Source organism: Hyaena hyaena, unplaced genomic scaffold, assembly GCF_003009895.1.
Source record: "Hyaena hyaena isolate Hyena2069 unplaced genomic scaffold, ASM300989v1 scaffold_215, whole genome shotgun sequence".
NCBI classification, from domain to species: Eukaryota; Metazoa; Chordata; class Mammalia; order Carnivora; family Hyaenidae; genus Hyaena; species Hyaena hyaena.
The window spans coordinates 190,236-215,303 of record NW_024080846.1 but is presented as its reverse complement, the minus strand read 5'-3'; the positions used below and the strand labels follow the sequence as shown (position 1 = coordinate 215,303).

The window sequence follows — 25,068 nt, the reverse complement described above, 5'->3', positions numbered from 1 at the left end:
GTGTGGATTTTCCTGTTTCCTTTGTATTGATTTCTAGTTTCATTTTATTGTAGTCAGAGAACATACTTGGTATTGTTTCTGTCTTCTTAAATTTGTTAAGACTTGTTTTGTGGCCTAACATGTAGTCTTTTTTTGCAAATTGTTCAATGTGTCCTTTAGAAGAACATATGTACTGTTGTTAAGTGTTCTGTATATGTCTGTTAGGTCAACTGGTTTATAATGTGTTCAAGTTTTCTTTTTCCTTATTGATCTCGGTCTGGTTGTTCTAGCTATAATTTGATCATGGTAAGTGATATTTTAATGTGCTGCTGAACTTTGTTTGCTAGTATCTTATTGATAATTTTCCATCAATATTCATCAGGAATATTGGCCTGAACTTTTCTTTCTTGTAGAGTCCTTTTCTGGCTTTGCTATCAGGGTAATGCTGGCTTTATAAAATGAATTTGAGAGTGTTCCAACATCTTTGATTTTTTGGCAGATTTTGAGAAGAATTGTTGTTAATTATTTAACCATTTGGTAAAATTCACCAGTGAGGTCCTCTGATCCTGAGCTTTTCTTCATTGGGAGATTAAAAAAATATATTGATTCAATTTCCTTCCTAGTAATTGTTCTATTCAGGTATTTTATTTCTTCTTGAATATGTCTTAGTGGGTTGTATTTTTTTTATTGAAGTATAGTTGACATACAATGCTATGTTAGTTTCAGATATACAATGTAGTGATTGGACAATTTTATATATTACACAGTATTCACTATGAGTGTAGTTACCAACTGTCACCATACAAAGTTATTATAGTATTATTGACTATATTCTCTATGTTATACTTTTCATCCCCATGACTTTTTATTTTATAACTGGAATTTTATACCTCTTAATCTGCTTCTCATATTCTGCCCATCTACTTGACCCTCCTCCTTTTTTTCTGTTTTGTTCTCTGTATGAGTCTATTTCTGTTTTTCATTTATTTGTTCATTTGCTTTTTAGATTTCTCATATGAATGAAATCATGTAGTATTTGTCTTTCTCTGTCTGATTAATTTCACTTAGTATAATACTCTATAGGTCTACCCATATTGTCATAAATGACAAGATTTCCTTTTTTTTAATGACTGAATAATATTCCATTGTTTATATATACCACATCTTCTTTATCATTCATCTTTCAATAGACATTTGGGTTGCTTCCATATCTTAGCTGTTGTAAATAATGCTATAGTGAACATACGAGTACATATGTGTTTTCAAATTAGTGATTTCATTTTTTTCTGGCTAAATAATCATCAGTGGAATTACTGGATTAATGGTATTCCTGTTTATAATTTTTTGAGGAACCTCCATATTGTTTTCCACAGTGGCTGCAGCAGTTTACATTTCTACCAACAGTGCATGAGGGTTCCCTTCTCTTCACATCCTGGCTATAACTTTTTATGTCTTATCTTTGTAATGCTAATCATTCTGACAGGTGTGAGGTAATATCTCATTGTAGTTTTAATTGATTAGCGATGACTATTGATGTTCAGCATCTTTTCATTTGTCTCTTGGCCTTCTGTGTCTTTAGGAAAACATCTTTTCAGGTCTTTGGCCATTTTTAAATCAGATTATTTGTTTTTTGATGTTGAGGTGCATGATTTCTTTATATATTTTGGATATTAACTTCTTATTGTATATATCGTTTGCAAATATCTTTTACATTTTAGGAGGTTGCCTCTTCATTTTGGTATTGGTTTCCTTTGTTATGCAAAATCTTCTTATTTTGATTTGATCCAAAAACTGTATTTTTGCTTTTGTTTCACTTGCCTGGGGAGACATATATATATAAATGTGTGACTAAGGTTGATGTCCAGAGATTACTGCCTATATTTTTTTTCCACGAGTTTTATAATTTTATGCCTTACATTTAAAAATTAAAAAAATTTAATATTTTTGAGTTTATTTTTGTGTATTTTTATTTCTGTGTATGGTGATAGAAAGTGGTCTAGTTTCTTTCTTTTTTAAAAGCAAATACTGGGGTGCCTGGGTGGCTCAGTTGGTTAAGCATCTGACTTCGGCTCAGGTTATGATCTCAGTGTTTGTGGGTTCGAGCCCCGCATCTGGCTCTGTGCTGACAGCCAGCTCAGAGCCTGGAACCTGCTTTGGATTCTGTGTCTCCCTCGCTCACTGACCCTCTCCTGCTCATGCTGCCTCTCTTTCAGAAATAAATAAAATCTTAAAAAATTAAAAAAAAATAAATAAAAGCAAATGCTTATTTATTTTGGGAATGTAAGCATGAGCAGGGAAGGGGCAAGTGAGAGGGAGAGAGAATCCCAAGCAGGCTCCATGCCATCAGCACTGAGCCCAATACAGGGCTTGATCTCATGAACCATGAAATCATGACCTGAGCTGAAATGAAGAGTTTGATGCTTAACCAAATGAACCACCCAGGCACCCCCAAAATGGTGTAGTTTCTTTCCTTTTGCATGTAGCTGTCTAGTTTTTTCAACATTATTGACTGAGGAGACTGCTTTTTCCCCACTGCATATTCTAGCCTTTTGTGTTGTAGATTAATTGACCATATAATTATAGGTTTCTTTCTGGGTTTTCTTTTCTGTTCCATTGATCTATGGGTCTGTTTTTGTTCCAGTACCATACTCTTTTCATTACTGTAACTTTGTTGTATAACTTTAAATTTGGGGTAGTGATACATCCACCTTTGTTCTTTTTTCTCAACTTTTTTTTTTTTTTGGCTATTTGGAGTATTTTGTGGTTCCAGACAAATATTATTTGTTCTAGTTCTCTAAAAAGTATTATTGGTATTTTGTTAGGGATTGCTTTTAATCTGTAGGTTGTTTTGGGTAGTATATACATTTCAACAATATTAATTCTTCTAGTCCAAGAGCATGGTATATCTTGCTATTTACTTGTGTCATCTTCAATATCTTCATCAATGTCTTATAGTTTTCAGAGTACAGGTCTTTTTCTTTCTTGTTTAAATTATTCTTAGGTATCTTGTTATTTTTTTCAAGTTTATTTATTTTTTTTCTGATAGATATTTTTAATATAGTTTATTGTCAAGTTGGTTTCCGTATAACACCCAGTGCTCATCCCAACAAGTGCCCTTCCCCATGCCAACAACCCCCCTCCCCTCCCCCCCATCAGTCCTCAGTTTGTTCTCAGTATTCAAGAGTCTCTCATAGTTTGCCTCCCTCCCTCTCCCCCAACTGTTTTTCCCCCTTCCCCTCCCCTATGGTCCTGTTAAGTTTCTCCAGTTCCACATGAGTGAAAACATATGGTATCTTTCTCTGCCTGACATATTTCACTTAGGATAATACCCTTGAGTTCCATCCATGTTGCTACAAATGGCAGATTTCATTCTTTTTCATTGCCATGTAGTATTCCATTGTATATATAAACTGCATTTTCTTGATCCATTCATCAGTTGGACACTTAAGCTCTTTCCATATTTGGCTATTAGCACATTCTTATCGATGTTTGTGATTGTCTTATGTATTTGGGTGTTTCTGAATTCAGTGCATAGACATTTATACTTGTTAGCTCTTCCTGATGGATAGACCCTGAAATTATTATATAATGCCCTTCTTTGCCTTTAAAATAAAAAATAAAGTCCAGTTTGTCTGATATAAATATGGCTACTCCAGCTTTCTTTTTGATGTCCAGTAGCATGATAGATGTTTTCCCATCTCCTCACTTTCAATCTGAATGTGTCCTCAGGTCTAAAATGGGTCTCTTGTAAACAGCAAATAGATGGATCTAATCTTTTTAATCCATTCTGCTACTCTGTCTTTTGATTGGAGCATTTAGTCCATTTACATTCAGTGTTATTATTGAAAAATACAGGTTTAGAGTTATTGTGTTCTCTGTTAGATTCATGCTTGTAGTGGTGTCTCTGGGACTTTGTGTTCCTTGCAACATTTCCCTCATAGGATCTCTTGTAGGGCTGGTTTAGTGATGATGAATTCCTCCATTTTTTGTTGGGATAAACCTTGATCTCTCCTTCAATTCGGAATGATAGGCTTGCTGGATAAAGGCTTCTTGGCTGTATATTTTTCCTGTTCATCACACTGAAGATTTCCTGCCATTCCTTTCTGGCCTTCCAAGTGTCAGTAGATAGGTCTGCTACTACCCTGATATGTCTCCCTTTGTATGTTGGGGCCCTTTTATCCCTAACTGCTTTCAGAATTCTCTCTTTGTTCTTGTATTTTGCCAGTTTCACTGTATGTCGTGCAGATCGATTCAGTTTACGTCTGTGGGGAGTTCTCTGTGCCTCTTGGATTTCAATATCTGTTTCCTTTCCCAGGTTGGGGAAGTTCTCAGGTATTATTTGTTCAAGTACACCTTCTGCTCCTTTCTCTCTCTCTCCTTCTGGAATTCCTATGATATGGATATTCTTCCGTTTGATTGTATCACTCAGCTTTCGAACTCTCCTTTCATGTTCCTGGACCAATTTCTCTCTCTTTTTCTCGGCTTCCTCTTTCTCTATAATTGTATCTTCTAATTCACGTATTTTTTCTGCCTTTTCAATCCGTGCAGTAGCCAACGCCTCCATTTTATTTTGTGTTGCATTTTTTAGTTCATCAGTATTTGCAACAATAATGGCTCGGATGTCATCCAAGCCCTTTTGAAGCCCAATGAGTAATTTTATGAGTATTATTCTAAATTCTTGTTCAGTTATGTTGCTTAGATCGGTTTTGAGCAGTTCTCTAGCTGTTATTTCTCCCTTGAATTTCTTTAGAGGAGAGTTCTTCCGTTTTGTCATTTTGGCTAGCTTTCTTTCTCGTTAGTTTTAAAAGCTTGTGATGTGTTCTGCCCCTGTGAGTGCTGCTATATTAATATTAAAGGAGGCTCATACACTGTCCAGGGCCTGGCCGTTCAGGAAGTCTTCTTTGAAGGGTGTCCCTTGGTCTCTCTTGCGACTTTGGTTTTATTTTATTTCTCTACTTGTAGTGATGTTTTGAACTCTCCACCATGTGCACTTTAGGTTTGTTCCTTGAAGTAGCCCGTGCCACAGGTGCAGAGGAGGCGGGCCGTCTCCCGTGCCTCACGCCCTCACTCCTTGCGTTGTTAATGATGCCACCCAACTTGCAATCCACAAGCCAAGGCACTTCAGGGCAGGGAACTGGTTCCTCCTGATGCCGTCCGCGTCCCTGGGGCACCACCTAACCCGGAGGGAACTTCCACTGTCCAGTGCCAGACCGAGGCCACCAGTCCAAGGAAAGCCCCACAGTTAGAGGTGGGATATCTCTCCGAAAGCCCTGCTTCTCCTCGAGCGCAGACGGGAAAGTCAAGTTTAAATTACTGTTAGTAAATTTATCAGTATAATAGTAGTTTCGTGTGTAGAATTCAGTGATTCATTACTTACATACAACACTTAGTACTCATCACAAGTGCCCTCCTTTATACATATCACCAGTTTAACCCATCTCCACACCAATCTCTCCTCCAGCAACCCTAGTTTGTTGTCTATAATTAAAAGCGTGTTTTATGGTTTGCCTCTCTCTTCTTTCCTCTCTATGTTTATTTGTTTTGTTTGTTAAATTCCATGTGAGTGAAGTCATAAGGTATTTGTCATTCTCTGAGTGACTTTTTTTGCTTAGTATAATGCATTTTATCTCCATCCATGTCATTGCAAATGGTAAGATTTCATTAATTTTTATGGCTGAATAATATTCCATTCTATATCTGTACCATATCTTCTTTTTAAAAAAATTTTAATGTTTTATTTATTTCTGAGAGAGAGAGAGAGAGAGAGAGAGACAGCATGCATGAGCAGGGGAGGGTCAGAGAGAGAGAGAGGCACAGAATCCGAAGCAGGCTCCAGGTTCTGAGCTGTCAGCACAGAGCCTGACATGGGGCTTGAACCCACGAACCATGAGATCATGACCTGAGCCGAAGTCAGATTGAGCCATCCACGCACCCCTGTACTACATCTTCTTTATCCATTCATCACTCAGTGGACATTTGGGATCTTTCCATAATTTGGCTATTGTTGATAATTCTGCTATAAACACTGGGATGCATGTGTCTCCTCAAATAAGTATTATTGTATCCTTTGGGTAAATACCTAGTAGTGCAATTGTTTGATTGTTGGGTAGTTCTATTTTTAACTTCTTGAGGAATCCCAATACTGTTTTCTAGATATGAGTTTGCATTCCCACCAACACTGCAAGAGAGTTCCCTTTTCTCCACATCCTTACCAATATGTTTCTTATACATTAATTTTAGTCTTTCTGACAGATATGGGATGGTATCTCATCATGGTTTTGATTTGTATTTCTGTGATGATGAGCTATGTTGAGCATCATTCATGTGTCTGTTAGCCATCTAACATGTCTTCTTTGGAAAATGTCTATTCATGTCCTCTACTCATTTCTTAACTACATTATTTGTATTATTTTGTTTTTCTTCCTAATTCAATATTGGAAGATTGTATGTTTCTAGTTATTTATCTAGTTATTTTAGGTTGTCAGATTTGTTGGCACATAACTTTGTAGTAGTCTCTAATAATCCAATGTATTTCTGTGGTATAAGTTATTTCTCTTTTATTTCTGATTTTGAGTCCTCTCTCTTTTTTTCTTAATAAGTTTGGCTAACAGTTTATAAATTTTGTTTATCTTTTCAAGCTCTTTGTTTCATTGATCTTTTTCATTTTTAAGTGTTTATTTCATTTATTTATCTTCTGATCTTTATTATTACCTTACTTCAACTAATTTTGGGCTTTGTTCTCCCTTTTTTTCTTTAGGTGTATTGTTAGATTGTTTATTTGAATTTTTTCTTGTGTCTTGAGGTATGCCTGCATTACTATAAACTCCATTCTTTTATGGCTCTTGACTGTGCATGAAAAGTTTTGAATCACTGGGTTTCTGTTTTCATTTGTCTCCAGGTTTTTTTTAAAATTTCCTCTGTCTTGGGGCCCCTGAGTAGCTCAGTTGGTTAAGTTCTGACTCCTGATTTTAGCTCAGGTCATTTTCTTGTGATTCGTGAGTTTGAGTCCTGTGTGGGGCTCCAGACTCACAGCGTGGAGACTGCTTTGGATTCTCTCTCTCCATCTCTCTCTTCCCCTTTCCCTACTTATGTGCTTTTCCTCTCTCTCAAAATGAATAGAAAAACTATTCTATTCTATCTAGGAAAACAAATTTCCTATTTGTTTTCTTCATTGACACACTTGTTACTTCCTAGCAGTTTAGTAAGCCTCTATGCATTTGTGTTTTTTCCAGTTTTTTCTTGTGATTGATTTCTACTTTTATGTCATTGTAATTATAAAGGATACTTTATGTTTGATTTTAGTCTTCTCAAATTTATTAAGACTTGTTTTTTCCTAACCTGTGATTTATCCTAGAGAATATTCCATGTGCACTTGAAAAGTATGTATTTTGCTGGTTTTGGATGAAATATTCTGTATGTATCTATTAAAGTCTATGTGTTATAGGTTATATGGTCAAACGTGTCATTCAAAGTCACTGTTCCCTTATTGATTTTCTATCTGGATGATCTATCCATTGATTTAAGTGGGATGTTCAAGAATCCTGTGATTATTGTATTACTGTCAATTTCTCCCCTTGTGTCTGTTAATACCTGCTTTATATATTTAGGCACTCTTATTTTGATTGCATAGATATTTGAAATTGTTATGCCCTTTTGTTAGATTGATCCTTTTATCATTGTGTAACACCTTTCTTTGTGTCTTACTAGTAGTTTTTAATGTCTATTTTGTCTGATATAAGTATTGCAACCCTTGCTTTTTCTTCACTTCCATTTATATAGAATACCTTTTCTGTCCCTTCACTTTCAGTCCATATGTGTTTTCAGGTCTAACACGAGTCTTTTCTAGACAGCCTATAAAATAAGCCTGTCAACTAAGAATATTATGACTGGACAAGTGGTCCTTGTCCTTCAGAAATGGAGCAATGATAAAGACTTTCTTAAACAAACAAAACAAACACAACTAGGCCTGACATATAAGAAATGGTAAAGAGTTTTTTGAATATCATTGGAAGGACACATTAGCATCATAAAACCATATAAAGGTAGTATAAAAGTATCTGGTAATGATAAATATATACTCAAAGTCAGATTCCCTAGTGGCGATGTGTAATCACTAACAATTTAGTTTAAAAATTAAACCATAATACAAACGAGAAATAACCATAACAAAATACTCAGTGTATTATTGGATACATAACATTAAAAAATACCTAAACTATAACACCGATAACCTAAACTTCAAAGGAGAGAAGTAAAAGTATAAAGTTTAGGGATGTTATGAAAATCAAATTATTATCAGTTTAAAATAGGATGTTAAAATTTTTACATACTTTATGCAAACTTCATGGTAACCACAAGAGAAAAACATGTAGTAGTTACACAAAAGAACATGGCAAAGAGGTCAAAGCATACTGATACCAAAAGTTATCAAATTACAAAAGAAGACAGGAGAATAAGAAGCAAGAAACAGTGTATTTTTAAAATAGCCAGAATGTGATTAATAAGAGACCAGTAGTAAGTCCTTACCTATCAATAATTACCTTAAATGTAAGTTGAATAATTCTCCAATCAAAAGACAGAGAGTGTCTGAATGGATTTTTAAAAACTATTCAGGGGTATTCTGCATATAAGTAACTTGCTTAAGCTTTAAATACACAGACCTACTGAAAAGGTAGAAAAAGAAATTTAAAGTTAATGGTAACCAAAAACAAGCAAGATTATCAACACTTCTATCAGACAAAATAGACTTTAAAATAAAAATGGTAAAATTAGACAAGTTCATTATATAATAATAAAGGAGCCTATCCTCATTTTGTTCATGCATTGTTTTCTTAATTTTAATGGTCTCTGTGTTCTTGTGGTTCACTAAGCTTCTTTAAGGTGATTACTCTAAATTCTTTGACAGTTTACAGATCTCTATTTCATTGTGGTGAGTAATTGGAGCTCTATTAGTTTTCTCCGGTGGTGTCATGTCTTCCTGAGTCCTTGATTCCTTATGTCAGTATCTGTCAATTTAAATAAGTGGTCTTATTTTCTAGACTTCACAGGTTTGATTTGGCAGAGATAGTAATTCACCATTCAGCTTATATTGAACTCTGGGTGTGTTAGCTGGTTCATCCTTGGGCAGGTGGTGTTTGCTATCAATGTCAGTTTTTAGGTGAGACTACTGACTGAGCTCTGAGGTTGAGGGTAGGTGCTGCTGGGTAGGAATACTGGCTTAGGTCCTTGCCCAAGTAAGGCTATAGGATAGGCTCTGCAGCTTCTTGGATCACCTACCCCTGAAATCTAAGACTTAAGGACTAGGTTCATACTCAGCAGTAAGCAGGGTTATAAATTACGTTCTTGTCCTGGTGTGGCAGAACAAGCCCCATGGCTTCCACAGCTAATGCTTGTGGACCTAGGTCGGGCAGCACCACACACTGAATTCTCTGGCCAGATGGGGCTATTTGTCTTGCTCTGCAAATGTGGAAGGCCACGGGCTATGTTTTCTGTCTTAAGTGCATTATAAGCAGGGCTGTAGGATGCCCTATGTAGCATCCTATGTGCTCTGGTAGGTTCCTGGTTGGGTGGGATAAATGCTGTATTCAGCAGTGCTCTGAGATATGAATTAGTTTCTATCCCTGGTAGTATCGTCAATAGAAAACATAGTTCTGGCCTGTCTCTTACTTGTGAATCAAATTAAACAGAACTATGTACTAAACTTCCTGACCTGACAGGCCATCATCCTACCAGTGCAAATGGGTAGGTCCACCAGCTAGGCCTTCTGCTCGAGTGCTGTAATTGGAGGTGCATTGGGTTACACAGATTCCTGGAGCTCTGATTAGGTTTCCTGCTCAGGTGGGCTGGAGACTGTATTTGGCTTTGGGAAGGGCTACGAAGTAGTTTCATGTCTGATTTTGGCTATGGAACAGGTACTCAAATAGAATGCTCTTTGTGGATCAAATTAGACAGAACTGCATCCTCAGCTCCCTGGCCAGTGAGGACCATCATCGTGGCTCTGTAGATGCAGAGGCACTTGATAGGCTCTCTGTTGAAGTATCTCTGTAATTGAGGCTGCAGAAGGGGCTACCTAGATTTCTGGGATCTCTAATAGGTTTTTTTTGTCGGCAGGGTTGGATGGAAGCTGTATTCAGCAATGAGCAGGGCTACAAATTGCCTTCACTATCTGGGAATATTATGTATTCAGTGTTAGATATTAAATATCATTAGATGTGATATATAGATATTAAATATTATATATAATATATTTAATATTTTTGAATTAATGTTAAGTTTCTTGCACATGATAATGGTATAGTAGGCAAACAGGTGAAAATCCTTATTCTTAGGAACTACATGCTGAAGTGTTTGCAATTTAATGTCTAACAAAATCAACAATGAATGCCCCGATCCACATCCATAGATAGACAGAAAGAAGTGTATCTAACATTAATAGTAGATTAATCTAGGTGAAGGATAAATGGGTAGTCTTTGAATTTTAAATTTTCTGTAGGTTTAATTTTTTCTCAGAAACCATGAGATCATGACCTGAGCCGAAGCCGGATGCTTAACCAACTGAACCATTTAGGCACCCTAACGAAGCATTTTTAATAGTGAACACTTACTTGACAAGTGAGTTATAAAGAAACTATAAAAGCAAAACCTCTGGAAATATTCAGAAAAAAGTAATAAACCCCAAGACTATAGTGGGGCACATTAAGGCATTAGCGTCTAATAGATAGAAAAAAGTCTTAACATATAAAGATCAAATTATTTATCAACCAGCTTTATTAAGCACTGATATGCCAAAACCCTTTCATAATATACTACAGCAATAAGGGATAAAAAGAGATGTAATAATAGAATGAAAAATTTTAAATACTACCATGAGTGACTTTTTCATGGTGGAAACACAAAACTATACAGGCTATTTATAAATTAATGAATTCTATACAATATTTTTTAAAAAATTGGAGCATATGTATCAGTCACAGCAAACTAGGTGGTACTATAGTAAACAAAAAATCTTAATGGCTAAACACAGTTTATTTTTTGTTCATGCGACCATGAGTCTGGGTGGCTCTTTGGGCAGCTGTCTTCCATGTGTTGGCTCAGTATTCCAGAATGCTAAGCCTTTTTTGGCATTTCTACATTGATAGTTTTTTCTTGCATTTTCTAAGCCAATAGAAGAGCAGACCAGACAGACATGAGCTACAGTAAAGAAATTCTTTCAGAAGTGACATTTATCACTTTTGTCCTCATTTCATTGTCCAACATGAACAAACTGGCTATGCTCCTATTTAGAAAGGAAGGGTTCCTGGAGTAGAAGAGAATTAGTATATTAGCTAGAGGGAGAATGCCTACCACAGAAGATAGTACCAAGACTTTAGTTCTAAAACTGTAAAACAAGAGGAATGTGAGGAGAGCAGACAACAGTTAATAAGGTATAAACTGATCAAAAGGAACATTAAAATAAATAAGTCAATTTAAGAGCTGGCTATTGAAAAGAAAAATAGGTAGAAAGTACTATTAAACAAAAAGGAAAAATATGTTACGGTTTAGAAAAGATCAAGATGATATAACTATGGCCTTGGAGAAGATTAAAACAAACAAATGCAAATTTGATGAATTCTCCAGAGGAGATAAGAATTTAAGTCAAATCATCATGTTGTACACCTTAGACTTACATAATGTTATATATAAGTTGTATCATAAAAAGCTGGAGAAGAGAATTTTAATAGATTCAGTTGCCAGTGTGAGGTATAGATAGTTTTAAAGGAAAGTTTTCATGTGTTTGGGAAGACATAATTCACATTCTAATACAATTTTAGGATATATGAAAAACATGCAACTTAATTTTAAGTAGTGCTATAATAATTACTAAGCAACATTCATTTCTTCCATTATGACAAAGTGTGTACCCACACAAAAACACATGAACAACAGGTCCATATTAAAGCTGTATTAATTTTGATAGCATACTAATAAAATATAATGTTTTGATCAGGGAATATGATGGCTTAGTGTTAAGAAATATATTAATGAAATGTATTGCATCAATAGGTCAAAAGATAAAAGTAATTATCAATCATTAACAAAATGGCTGCTGATAAAAACTCAACTCCTTTTTTAATATAATTTTAGTAAGTAGGAAGAGATATAAAAAGTTTTTTCTCAGCATGATCTAGAATACTCATCATAAACCAAATACCACTTAATGATGAAATTTATGAGGTTTTCCAATGAAAAATCCAGAGCAAAGATCACAATGGTGATATCACCATTGTTGTTTAATATTGTCGTGGCATTTTTAGGCAATTAGACATAGAAAGAGCTTATTGGTCATGAGAAAGAATATATCTAAACACATTATCCAGAGTCACTTTAAGAGTGAACCTCTCATTAAGGATCTCCTACTCTCAACCAAAGAAGATTTTCCCTGTCTTTGTGCTTGTATGTTTTAGTTTGTGGTTACATGTTATTATTTTAGAAATAAGTACATTTAAAAATACCATATCAAAAATTTATGATTAAATTTTCAAATATAATAAGTAATGCCACAAGTTGAGTACATTAAACATTAAAGTCATGTTATTAAATATTTTTATTTATTTATAGATGTTAAGTTATAAATTGAGTTTATTTATTAATTATTATAAATCAATTTTTATACATCATTATTGATTTCCTAGATTTCAACTGGAATATAGCCCTGTGGCTACTTTTGAATATAGCACATTGTTTAGGTAAAGGCTGTGATATTTTCTTGATGGCATCCACTAGTTTTTAAAAATAATTTATCTTTTTCAGTTTGATTACATGGGCTCTGATATAAAGACTGTAACACAGAAGATTATTCAGATAATTGGCTTTGTTAACACTGTAAGTTTTTATCTATTTTGCTTATATATTTTGTAAAAGTGTAGGTGGTATGAGTTGATGTGTATAATATTTTGTTCCCATAATCAAAATACTGATTAAATGTCTTATATGCATTTTATACAAGTTTAATATAATTTATTTAAAATTTATCTAAAATTTACTTAAAATTTATTATTATTATTTTTTTAGATTCTTTCACAGTTAAAACTGACTGTTGTAATATCTTCCATAGAAATCTGGTCAAATAAAAACAAAATTTCTACTACAGGGAATCCTAATATTATATTATCTAGATTTTTAGAATGGAAATACAAACATGTGTTCCAATCTCATCATATTGCATACTTATTTGCGTGAGTATAGTATTTCATTTCTGTATAGCATTAAAGGAATAACCCAAAATGATTTCATGTGTTAATTATGAAAAATAAGCATTTAATGAATATATACTGTGTTCTATAAATTTGATAGAAAACATAGGATGGGAAAAACATATAAATTAAAAGTCTTTTTCTTCAAGGAGCTTATGTGAGGCAAAACTTAAAAACTTTTATCAACTGACATAAAATGATCTGATGAAAGTAAAATTACATAAAAGCACTGAAATAACTAAAGAAGGTTAATTATGAGTGATATAATTTCTTTGGTATTCCTTGTTATACTACTTTCTCTCTCTACATTTTTGTCTCTCATCTTTTTAATAACATCAATATATAGAATTTATACATGCTCTATAATGCACAGAAAAATCTATGCATCTTAAAGGATAAGTGAATAAGGAGATGACAGAAAGTTGAATGTACAGGAAACCAGAGGGGTGCTTGGGTGGGTTAGTTGGTTAAGCGTCCAACTTCGGCTCAGGTCATGATCTCACGGTTCGTGGGTTTGAGCCCCGCATCGGGCTCTATGCTGACAGCTCAGAGCCTGGAGCCTGCTTCAGATTCTGTGTCTCCCTCTCTCTCTGACCCTCCCCTGCTCACAGTGTCTCTCTCTTTCTCTCAGAAATAAATAAAACATTAAAAAAATTAAACAACAAAAGGAAACCAGCATAAAAACTATAAACATTAGTGTAGTAGCCTTTTACATAAACTGTTAGGCCTTATCCTTATTATACTTCTGGATTTTTATTAAATTTACAATTTACAAAATATTGAAATATTCTTAACATTGAAGATTTGAAAAATTGTATTTAAATAGTTTAGTTAAGAGTAGCATGGTGCTTAGGACATAGTAATTATTTAGTAATTGTTGCTATGAAAATGATTATCATTAATAATACCATTCTTAAATGCCATTCTGAGGAAAATTATTATTTTTTAGCTTCAAGAGACATCCTAGTTTTATAGGAGCCACATTTCCTGGAAAAATATGTAATAAGAATTATGCTGCAGGAGTTGCTCTGGTATGTAATTATTTCCAACTCCTCATTTTCATTTTTTAAGGTTTACTAAATATTTTAAAGCATGAATATATATATATTACTTAGTTTACTCATCCTTTAATAGTTTTTATGTTACTAATTTGGAACATACATATTAAACTGTATATAATTACTTTTAAAAACAGAACATCTTTAAATTAACCTGAGCACAATGCCATATTATTTTTAAAAACCATATTTGACTTAATTTGACTTATATCACTTAAAGTGAAAGTTTAATTGTTTTGAACAGTGGCATGCTTGTATCAATATTTATTATATAACCAATATAATTTTAATGTTAATTATTAAACATATCAGCTTCTTACAATATTAATAATTGGTATAAATGTGTGTGCTTTTTTGTTACATGACTTGTTATTTTTTTCTTTTTTAATGTAACTTTTATTATTGCATTCAATTCTTTATTATGTTTGAGATAAGCAGACTGTTGGAGGAAGAAACAGCCATCAAATATTCATAATTATTGTTTTCTGGCAAAGCTAAAATGAGCTCCTATTACAGAATTATATTCCTTTTACAAGTTATGTAAAAAGTAGAGAACGGAACTAAATGAGAGTACTTCAAAAGTCTGCACTATGATTTTTTTACTGATCCACTTGCACAATTGGTTGTGTTTTAGTAGCAAGTACAATGAAGCAAATTGCTATTGACAGATATTTAAAATAAGATCTGGGGTGCCTGGGTGGCTCAGTCAGTTGAGCCTCTGACTTTGACTCAGGTCATGATCTCGTGGTCTGTGAGTTGGAGCCCCACATCATTCTCTGTGTGACAGCCCAGAGCCTGGAGCCGGCTTCGGATTCTGTCTCCCTCTCTCTCTGCCCCTCTCCTACTCACACTGTCTCTCTCTCTCTCAGAAATAAATAAATAAATAAGATCACTACCAATCATAATATTCTAAAAGTTTTTTTTAAGTTAAGAATTTTTGATAAAAGTTAAGAATTACTTCCTTGAATATGGTGGCTTTATTAAATGTCTTGAAATCAAGATAGTTTAAGTCCTCTGATTGTTCTTTGTCAGTACAAAATTGTCTGTGCACAACTTTGCATTTTCATATAGATTTTAAAACCAACTTTTCTAGGGGCACCTGGTGGCTCAGTCAGCTAAGCGTCCAACTTCGGCTCAGGTCATGATCTCACGGTTTGTGGGTTTGAGTCCCATGCTGGGCTCTGTGCTGACAGCCAGCTCAGAGCCTGGAGGCTGCTTCAGATTCTGTATCTCCCTCTCTGTCTGACCCTCCCCTGCTCATGCGGTGTCTCTCTCTCTCTCACAAATAAATAAAAAACATTAAAAAAATCCCAGCTTTTCTAATTACACACACACGCACACACACACACGCTTGCTTAAATTTTGATAGGGAGGTGTATAATTTATTAATGAATTAGGGGAAACTTGACATTTTAATAACATGGGATCTTCCTGTCCACTAACATGGTTTATCTCTCCATTACTAATGTCTTTAAAAAATTCTCTGTAGAGATTTCATACATCTCCTGCTAAATTTATTCATAGTAATTTTATATGTTCTGATGCTGTTGCAACTGGTATTGTTTAAATTTATCTTCCAATTTTTCTCTGCTAGTGTATATATATGTATTGAATTTGATAAGTTCTTCATAGATTTTGGGTACTAACCCCTTATCAGATGTATCATTTACTAATATCTTCTCCCATACCATAGGTTGCCTTTAGTTTTATTGATTGCTTTCTTTGATGTGCAGAAGCTTTTCATCTTGATGAGGTCCCAAGAGTTCATTTTTGCTTGTTTCCCTTGCCTCTGGAGATAGTATCTTACTAGATACCAGAAGTTGTTAGAGCTGATGTCAAAGATGATGTTGCCTGTGTTTTCCTCTAGGATTTTGATGTTTTCCTGTCTCACATTTAGGTCTTTCATCCATTTGAGTTTATTTTTGCATATGGTGTAAGAAAGTGGTCCAGGTTCCTTCTTCTGCATGTTGCTGTCCAGTTTTCCCAACACCATTTGTGAAGACACCCTTTTTTTCCCATTGGATATTCTTGCCTGCTTTGTTGAAAATTAATTGACCATAAGGTCATGGGTTCATTTCAGGGTTTTTATTCTATTCCATGGATCTATATGTTTGTTTTTGTGCCAGTACCATACTGTCTTGATGAGTACAGCTTTATACGTGAAGTCAGGAGTTGTGATGCCTCCAGCTTTGCTTCTCTTTTCCAAGATTGCTTTAGTTACTTGGGGTCTTTTGTGATTCCATACAAAATTTAGGTTTATTTGTTTTAGCTCTGTGGAAAATACTGTTGGTATTTTGATAGGAATTGCAACAAATGTGTACATTGCTTTGGGTAGTATAAACATATTAACAATATTTGTTCTTCCAATCCATGAGCATGGGATGTTTTTCCATTTCTTTGTGTCATCTTCAATTTCTTTCATCAGTGTTCTATAGTTATAGAGGAAAGATCTTTTACCTCTTTGGTTAGGTTTATTCCTAGGTATCTTACGTTTTTTGATGCATTTGTAAATGGAATCAATTCTTTGATTTCTTACTTCTGCTTCATTATAGACTGGTGTATAGAAATGCAAATTTCTGTATGTTGATTTTGTATCCTATGATTTGGTTGAATTTGTGTATTCTAGCAATTTTCTGGTGGAATCTTTTGGGTTTTCTACATAGAGTATCATGTCCTCTGCAAATAGTGAAAGTTTGACTTCTTCCTTGCTGATTTCGATGCCTTTTATTTATTTTTGTTGTCTGAGTGATGAGTCTAAGACTTCCAGTACTATTTTAGATAACAGTAGTGAGAGCGGACATCTTTGTTTTGTTCCTAACCATACAGGAAAAGCTCTCGGGCTTTTCCCATTGAGGATGATATTAGTTGTGGGTTTTTGGTATATGGCTTTTATGACATTAGGTATGTTCCCTCTGTCCCTACTTTGTTGAGGTTTTTATGAAGAATGGATGCTGTATTTTGTCAAATGCTTTTTCTGAATCTTTTGGAAGGATCATATGGTTCTTATTCTTTCTTTATTAATGTGGTATATCACATTGATTGATTTGCAAATATTGAACCATTCTTGCAGCCCACGAATAAATCCTATTTGATTGTGGTATGTAATTCTTTTAATGTACTGTTGGATATGTTTCACTAGTTTCTTGTTAGGAATATTTGCATCCATGTTAATCAAGGATATTGGCCTCTTAACTTTCTATTTCAGTGGAGTCTTTATGTGGTTTTGGATTTAAGGTTATGCTGGCCTCATAGATGAGTTTGGAAGTTTTCCCTCCATTTCCACTTTTTTGGAACAGTTTGAGAAGAACAGGTATTATTTCTTCTTTAAATTCTGGCAGAAGTACCCTGGGAAGCCATCTGTCCCTGGACTTCTGTTTGTTGGGAAATGTTTGGTTACTGATTCAGTCTTTGCTGGTTATGGGTATGTTCTGTTCATATTTTCTATTCTTCTTGTTTCAGTTTTTGGTAGTTCATATGTTTCTATGGAAAATTCTATCCATTTGTCTTAATTGTCCAATTTGTTGGCATACAATTTTTCATAATATTCCCTTATAATTGTATTTCTGTGATATTCTCTCCTTTGTGATTTTACTTTAGATCCTTTTTCTTTTTGGTAAATCTGGCTAGGGGTTTATCAATTTTATTAATTTTTTTAAAGAACCAGTTCCTAGTTTAATTGATCTGTTCTACTGTTTTTTAAAATTCTGTATCATTTATTTCTGCTCTAGTTTATATTATTTCCCTTCTGCTGAATTTAGGCTTTATTTGCTATTCCTTTTCTAGCTACTTTAGGTATAAGGTTAGGTTGTGTGTTTGAGACTTTTCTTTCTTCTTGAAAAAGCCCTGTGTTGCTTTTGCTATATACTTCCCTCTTAGGACTGCTTTTGCAGTACCCCAAAGGTTATGGGCTACTATGTTTTCATTTTCTTTGGCTTCCATATATTCCTTTATTTCTTCTTTAATTCCCTGGTTAACCCATTAAGTCTTTAGTAGGATATTCTTTATCTTCCATTTATTTTTGGTCTTTCCAATGTTTTCTTGTGGTTGACTTCAAGTTTCATAGCTTTGTGGTTAGAAAATATGCATGTTCTGACCTCAGCCTTTTTGTATTGTTGAGACCTGATTTGTGACCCAGTATGTGATCTCTTTTGAAGAATGTCCCATATGCACTAGAAAAAAAATGTGTTTTCTTCTCCTTTAGGATGATACATTCTGAATATATGTGTTAAGTCCATCTGGTCCAGTGTGTCATTCAAAGCCATTGTTTCCTTTTTGATTTTCTGCTTAGTTCATTTCTGTAAGTGAGGTGTTAAGGTCCCCACTATTATTGTATTGTTATCAATGAGTTTTGTTGTGTTTGTTACTACATTTTTTTTTTTTTTTGAGAATGTGAGTGAGGGAAGAGGCAGAGCGAGAGAGAGAATCTCAAGCAGGCTCCATGCTTTCACAGATAGACCCCTTTATTATGATATAGTCCCATTCTTCATCTCTTTTTCCAGTCTTTGTTTTAAAATCTAGTTTGTTTCATATGAGTATAGTTACTGCTGCTTTCTTTTGATGTCCATTGGTTTGACAGATGGTTCTCCAACCTCTCCCTTTCACTCTGCAAGTGTCAGGTCTAAAATGAGTCTCTTTCTTGTAGGCACAATATAGATGGGTCTCATTTTTAAAAATCCATATGATACCATATGTCCTTTGATCTGAGCATTTGGTCCACTCATATTCAGAGTGATTACTGATAAATATGAATTCGTATACTGTCCAGCGCCTTTCACGTCATGAAGTGTTTCTGGTATATGCTGTGTACACTTTGCTATTGTGTTCTCACTGCTCTTTCCCTCCGATAAGTCCTCTGAAAGGCTTCTCCTTGTCTGCAGTGGGGATTATTTGGACTTTGTCCACTATGTGGTGACAAGTGTGTGCTGTTCACTGAAGACCATCGGTGCTGGTAGGCAGGGGTAAAAATTGCATCAGCCAGTTCTCTTTTCTTGGAGAGGGGAGTTCATGCCCACCAGTGTTCACAAGCCCACAGAGAAGAGCAAATAACCTCCCCTCATTTCTTCTGGGCATCCCTCAGATCCTTTACTTCACCCTGTCTTTGTCTGAGCCATCTGCCCACCTGGTATAATAGTGCTCCTGTGTTTTATCTCTGACCCACCACTGTGTTTCAAATCTCCAAATTTTGAGAGATTTGTGCTGATCTTCTGGGGCAGGTCTCACTGTACTGTGACTGGTGCCAGTTTGTCATAGAAGAGCAGTTGCATGAATGTACAGGGGCTTGAAGTTTATGGTAAAGCACAGCACAAAGCTAGAGTCCAGGCTAGCTGCCCTCAGCAGGTGCCTCTGTTCCTATACTAATGAATGGGGCAGCTCAATGGTGCCTTCCAGCTCTTTTATCTCCAGAGAGGCAGTTCCACCTTTTCCAAATGCACTCTAAGAGGGGAACTCTCTCTCCCAGTGTGACCCAAGGGATATTCAGACCATGCTATCTACTCCCAGGCCTCTGCACCCCTTCTCCACTAAAGCACCTCTACACCCACCAGGCGCCACCCTGTGTTGATGTGGACTTATAAAACTTGAGACTTTGGGTTCTACAGCTTATAAAAACTTGGAATCATCAGTCCCTCTTATTTTCCCCATCAGTGGTTTTGGGGATGTGTTTTTATTGTGCAATGCCCTGTACCCTATTTTCTCTCTCTCTTTCATCTCTCCTCTTCCTCCCCTTCCCTGCATTGGTGATTCTTTTCTCCTCCTCAATCACATTTCTGAATCCTCTACCTTCCATGATGTGACCTCTTTTCTCCCTATAGTTGTGCAGTTTGTTCTTTCTGTCCTCATATTGATTTCCTGGGTGTTCAGAATGATTTGGCATTTATCTAGCTGTGTTAGAGGGAAAAGGCAAGTCTAGGGCCCCCCCTGCTACTCTTCCATCTTAGCTCCCCCTCTAGCTTTGCTCATCTTTCTCAGGATTGGTTGGGCTAATGGAGGTCTTCTGTTGTTCCATAAAAATATTAGAATTGTTTTTTCTACTTCTATGAAAGTACCATTAGATTTTTGACAGGGATTGCATTGACTCTCTAAGTGGGTAAGGGGAGTATGGGCATTTTAACAGTGTTAATTCTTCCAGTCATAGAATATCTTTCCATTTATTTGTATCATCTTCAGTTTCTTTCATCAATGTCCTATAATTTCAATGTGCATGTTTCTCATCTCCTTACTTAAATTTATTCCTAGGTAATGGGCGCCTGGGTGGCTCAGTCGATTAAGTGTCCGACTTCGACTCAGGTCATGATCTCACAGTTTATGGCTTTGATTCCCAGGTCAGGCCCTGTGCTGACAGCCTGGAGCCTAGAGCCTGCTTCAGATTCTGTCTGTCTCCCCTGCTCATGCTCAGTCTCATTCTCTCTCAAAAATAAACATTAAATAAAATTTTAAAAATTATTCCCAGGTATTTTATTCTTTTTAATGTAATTATAAATGGAATTGTTTTCTTTTAAAAAGCTTTTTAAATCTTTATTTATTTTTGAGACAAAGTGAGAGAGAGGGGCAGAGCTCCAGTGGAAGTGGAACAGAGAGAGAGGGAGACAGAATCCAAAGCAGGTTCCAGGCTCTGAGCTATCATCACAGAGCCCAATGTGGGGCTTGAACTCATGCACTGTGAGTTCATGACCTGAGCCGAAGTCAGACACCTAACAACTGAGCCACCCAGGCACCCCTAAATGGGATTGTTTTCTTAATTTCTCTTTCTGATAGTTATTAGTGTATAGAAATGCAGGAGGTTTCTATATATTGATTTTGTACACTGCAGCTTTACTGAATTTGTTTATTAGTTCTAATAGTTTTTTTTTTTTTTGTGGTAGAGTTTTAGGATTTTCTATATTTGCAAATAGTCACTGTTTACTTCTTTCCAATTTGGATACCTTCTTTCTCTTGCCTAATTTCTTTGGCTAGGACTTTCAATACTGTGTTAAATAAAAGTAACAAGAATGGGATTCCTGTTCTGTTTGTAATCTTAGAGAAAAAGCTCTCAGTTTTTCATCTTTGAGTATGATAGCTGTGAGCTTGCCATAAATGGCCTTTATTATGTTAAGGTATGTTCCCTCTAAACTCACTTTGTTGAGCAAATTTAATCATAAATGGATGTTGAATTTTGTCTATTTTCTATTCATTGTCCGGTTTCTTTTTTCTTTTTTAATCTTTCTCTCTCTTTTTAGCCTTTTATAGTTTTCATTGTACATTTCATAGGATTCCATTTCCTCTCCTCTCTTTTCATATCAGTTAACCTTCATATCATATCAAAACCAAGCTATTATATAAAAAAATCTTCTTGAGCTTTTGTCCTAGAGTTTATAGTATACATTTACAACTGATTTAGTTTTAGTGTGGTTTTAATTAACTAGACATAGTTAATTAAATAACTAACTGAACTGAAGTATAACTAATCTAGATGGAAAACATTTTTAAATTTAATTTATTTTTAAAATTTATATCCAAGTTAGTTAACATATAGTACAACAATAATTTCAGGAGTAGATTCCTTAATGCCCCTTACCCATTTAGATGGACAAAATTTTAAGGTTACCTAGGGTTTATTTTCACCAGATATTAAAAGACATACAGATGTGTTAATGACTGTCATGTAGGATTAAGTTTATCATACAGTTCCCTAGAAACAGAAGGCACACCATGCAGGGACCATAACAGGAAGCACCAAGGTTGTTCAGGTGGCGTAGTGAGCAAAGGAGAAATATGAACTTGAACCTCTGTTATTGTTTCTTTGGGGAGGAATGGGTAAGGCAAGGTAAGCAGGTCTTGGATTGGCTCATTTGAATAATTTCAGCAGTCTTTCTTGTATAGAGGCTGTACCAAGTTGTCTGGTATCTAACTCTGGTGTATTTTAGGCAGGTGAAGAGTGGCCTAGGGTATATGAGTCTAATAAAAGAGGGGGTAAGGCATATGGGCTCCAGGTTGATTGGTTTGCATATGAAAGTTACACTTGCATTAAGTTGTTGACTATCTTAAGAAATTAAGTAACCCTGAGAGAGGAAGTCTAGCATTGGCAAAGCCCCAGATATTAAAGCATCACAATACAGAAAATAAAAGACATCATTAATACAATTAACCCATTAATACAATTTGATACATATTACCAAATTAAAGGGCTAATACAAGAGGAGACTTTTATAGAGTAGGGCATAAGTTGTGCGAAAAGAAAACGTTTTATTGTGAGAGTAAAAGGGAGAAATACAGGTAGAAGTATAAGAAGTCTTGTAGGCCAGTCTATAACTAAATTAAAGCACCTCATATATAATGAGTCTTTCTATATATGAAGGCAAGACCTATTCCCGTCAAATGTTGGAAAGGGTAATGAGAAAGTTTTTCATGTCGATGTGAGGTGTAAATTAGTCAAGCATCCTTGAATTAAGACAGATTAAAGTCTTGGGCAATAGAGAAACTCATTTAGGAATCTGTTTGCAGGACTAGAATTTGAAAAGGAATTGTTTGAGGAGACCATTATATCTCTAATTGAACTAGCTATCCAGGACTTATCAGGAACATTGAAAGTTATATTGAATGCTCTTTTAAAGAGACTAGCATTTTGTCTTGTGAGAAGTGAAATGTGTTTCTTAGTCAATATTAATGATCTCTGTAACTCTAGAGGGGTTGAGGAATGTCCTAACAAGGCCTTCTTTATAATCCTAAGAACTACTTTTGATGAAAAGCTGGGATGGAGGAAGAAGGTACAGCTTGAATTCAAGCAGTTTTAAACTAAATGAAATTACTTTTCTCTGAAAGTGGACTCAAGTGTCTTATGCACCAGTTGATCACTCATAGTGTCTGTAGTTGAGCATTAAGCAGGCCAGCACAATATTGTGGGATGGAAAATTTAGAAACATCTTCATGGATCATGGATACCTTCTCTGAACTCTTCTTTATTTCCCATCTGCTCACAGTGCTTTAGCCTAGGTCATTAGGAACCCGCTACCTTTTTTTAAGACTATTTTTTTAGAACAGTTTTAGGTTTACCACAAAACTGAGGGGGAAGGTACACAGATTACCCATATACCTCCTGCCCCCTAACATGCACAGCCTCCTGCATCATCCACATCCCTCACCAGAATGGTATATTTTTGTACTAAGGATGAACCTACATTGACCTATCACAATCACCCAAAGTCCATAATTTACCTTAGGGTCCAGTCTTGGTGTTGTATATAAGTTTGGACAAAAGATGGTAGGCATCCATCATTATAGTATTATACCAAGTGTTTTCACTCCCCTAAAAACTTCTGTGTTCCGCCAATTAATTTCTCCCCTCTCTGTCTGCAACCACAGAGCTTTTTATTGTCTACACAATTTTGTTTTTTCTGGAAGTCATACAGTTGGATTCTACAGTAATGTAGACTTTTCAGACCGGCTTTTTTTCAGTTAGTAACTTGCACTCAAGCTTCCTCCATTTCTTCTCATGACTTGATAGCTCATTTCTTTTTAGTGCTTAATAACATTCTGATGTCTGAAATGTGCCACAGTTTATCTGTTCACCTGCTGAAGGACATAGTGGTTGCTTGCAAGTTTTGGGAATTATGAATGAAGCTGCTGGAAACATCTTTGTGTAGAAATTGCAAACTATCCAAAGGTGAACAATATACCTATTGAGGGTGTTTTAGTTTTCTGTTGCTATGTAACCAATTATACCAAAACTTAAAGAGATAAAAACAAGACAGTTCTTGGGTCAACAATCAAGGAGCAGCTGAGAGAGTTATCTCAAGGTTCAACATGGACAGAATTCACTTCCAAACTTGGTCATTTAGCTGTGGTAGACCTCAGAAAATCTGTTTCCAAACTCATTCCTGTGGGCCTCTCTACAGGACTACTTCATGACATAATAGCTGGCTTCCCACAGAGAGACTGAGACCTAGTATCCAAGAAGTCAGTCTTTTTATAATCTGTCTTGGAAATGGTGAGCCATCTGTTCCTCTACATTTAGTTAATTAAAAGCAAGTCATAAGTCCAGCTTACACACAATGGAGTTGGACTACCCAAGGACATGAATACCAGGAATTAGGTATCATTGGGATCCATTTTAGAGGCTACCTACTACAGAGAGAATGTAAAATTGATTATTGAAATAAAAGATTAAAGTCATTTTGTTTAAAATAACTCAAAGAAGCAATATAGTATGGTGTTTGAGACTTGATTGGATTAGCTAAAATAGCTGATATTGTCATCAACAGTATTTTGAAATTAAGCTATGTTTACTTATCCATGTGTAATAAATATATTTTCCAAATGCTTATATAATTCCACTATAATTGCATTTACACAGGCATCTTGGATGCATTGATTTTAAAAACAAGTTTTATGTACTAATTTTTATTATAATTTTATTTAGAATAGTATATATATCATATATGTTCATTTTTTATTATAGTAATTTTGTTATAGTATAGTATAGTATTCTTAGCTAACTCTTTTCTTTTGCTTTGTATTTAGTATCCAGAGGGCTTATCCCTGGAGTCATATACTATCAGTATCGTGCAGTTGCTCGGCTTTAATCTGGGACTGAGTTACGACAATCCTGACACTTGTTTTTGCTCAGGAGATGTTTGCACAATGTCACCTAAAGCAGTGTAAGATAATTTTCTTTATTACACATATTCCTTTTAAAAAATTGTTGTTTTTGTTGGTTAGGAACTTTTACACTTCCATTAACCAAATTGAGGTAATGGACAATTATGGAACACTGTACCTAACAACCACAGAATATACATTTTTCAAGTACAACAGAACACAAACCA

General features: G+C 35.1%; 1 protein-coding gene across 4 annotated transcripts in view; it reads left to right on the top strand.

Annotated features, from left to right (window-relative positions):
- Window positions 1–25,068, top strand: part of LOC120238650 (disintegrin and metalloproteinase domain-containing protein 5-like) — a 109,252-nt gene that overhangs the window by 29,734 nt on the left and 54,450 nt on the right. For all 4 annotated transcript variants that reach the window (XM_039242501.1, XM_039242500.1, XM_039242503.1 and 1 more), the window contains 4 exons: window positions 12,769–12,840; window positions 13,030–13,193; window positions 14,161–14,242; window positions 24,764–24,900. In XM_039242501.1, the coding sequence (XP_039098432.1) occupies window positions 12,769–12,840; window positions 13,030–13,193; window positions 14,161–14,242; window positions 24,764–24,900 (455 nt within the window). The remainder of the gene's footprint in view (window positions 1–12,768; window positions 12,841–13,029; window positions 13,194–14,160; window positions 14,243–24,763; window positions 24,901–25,068) is intronic.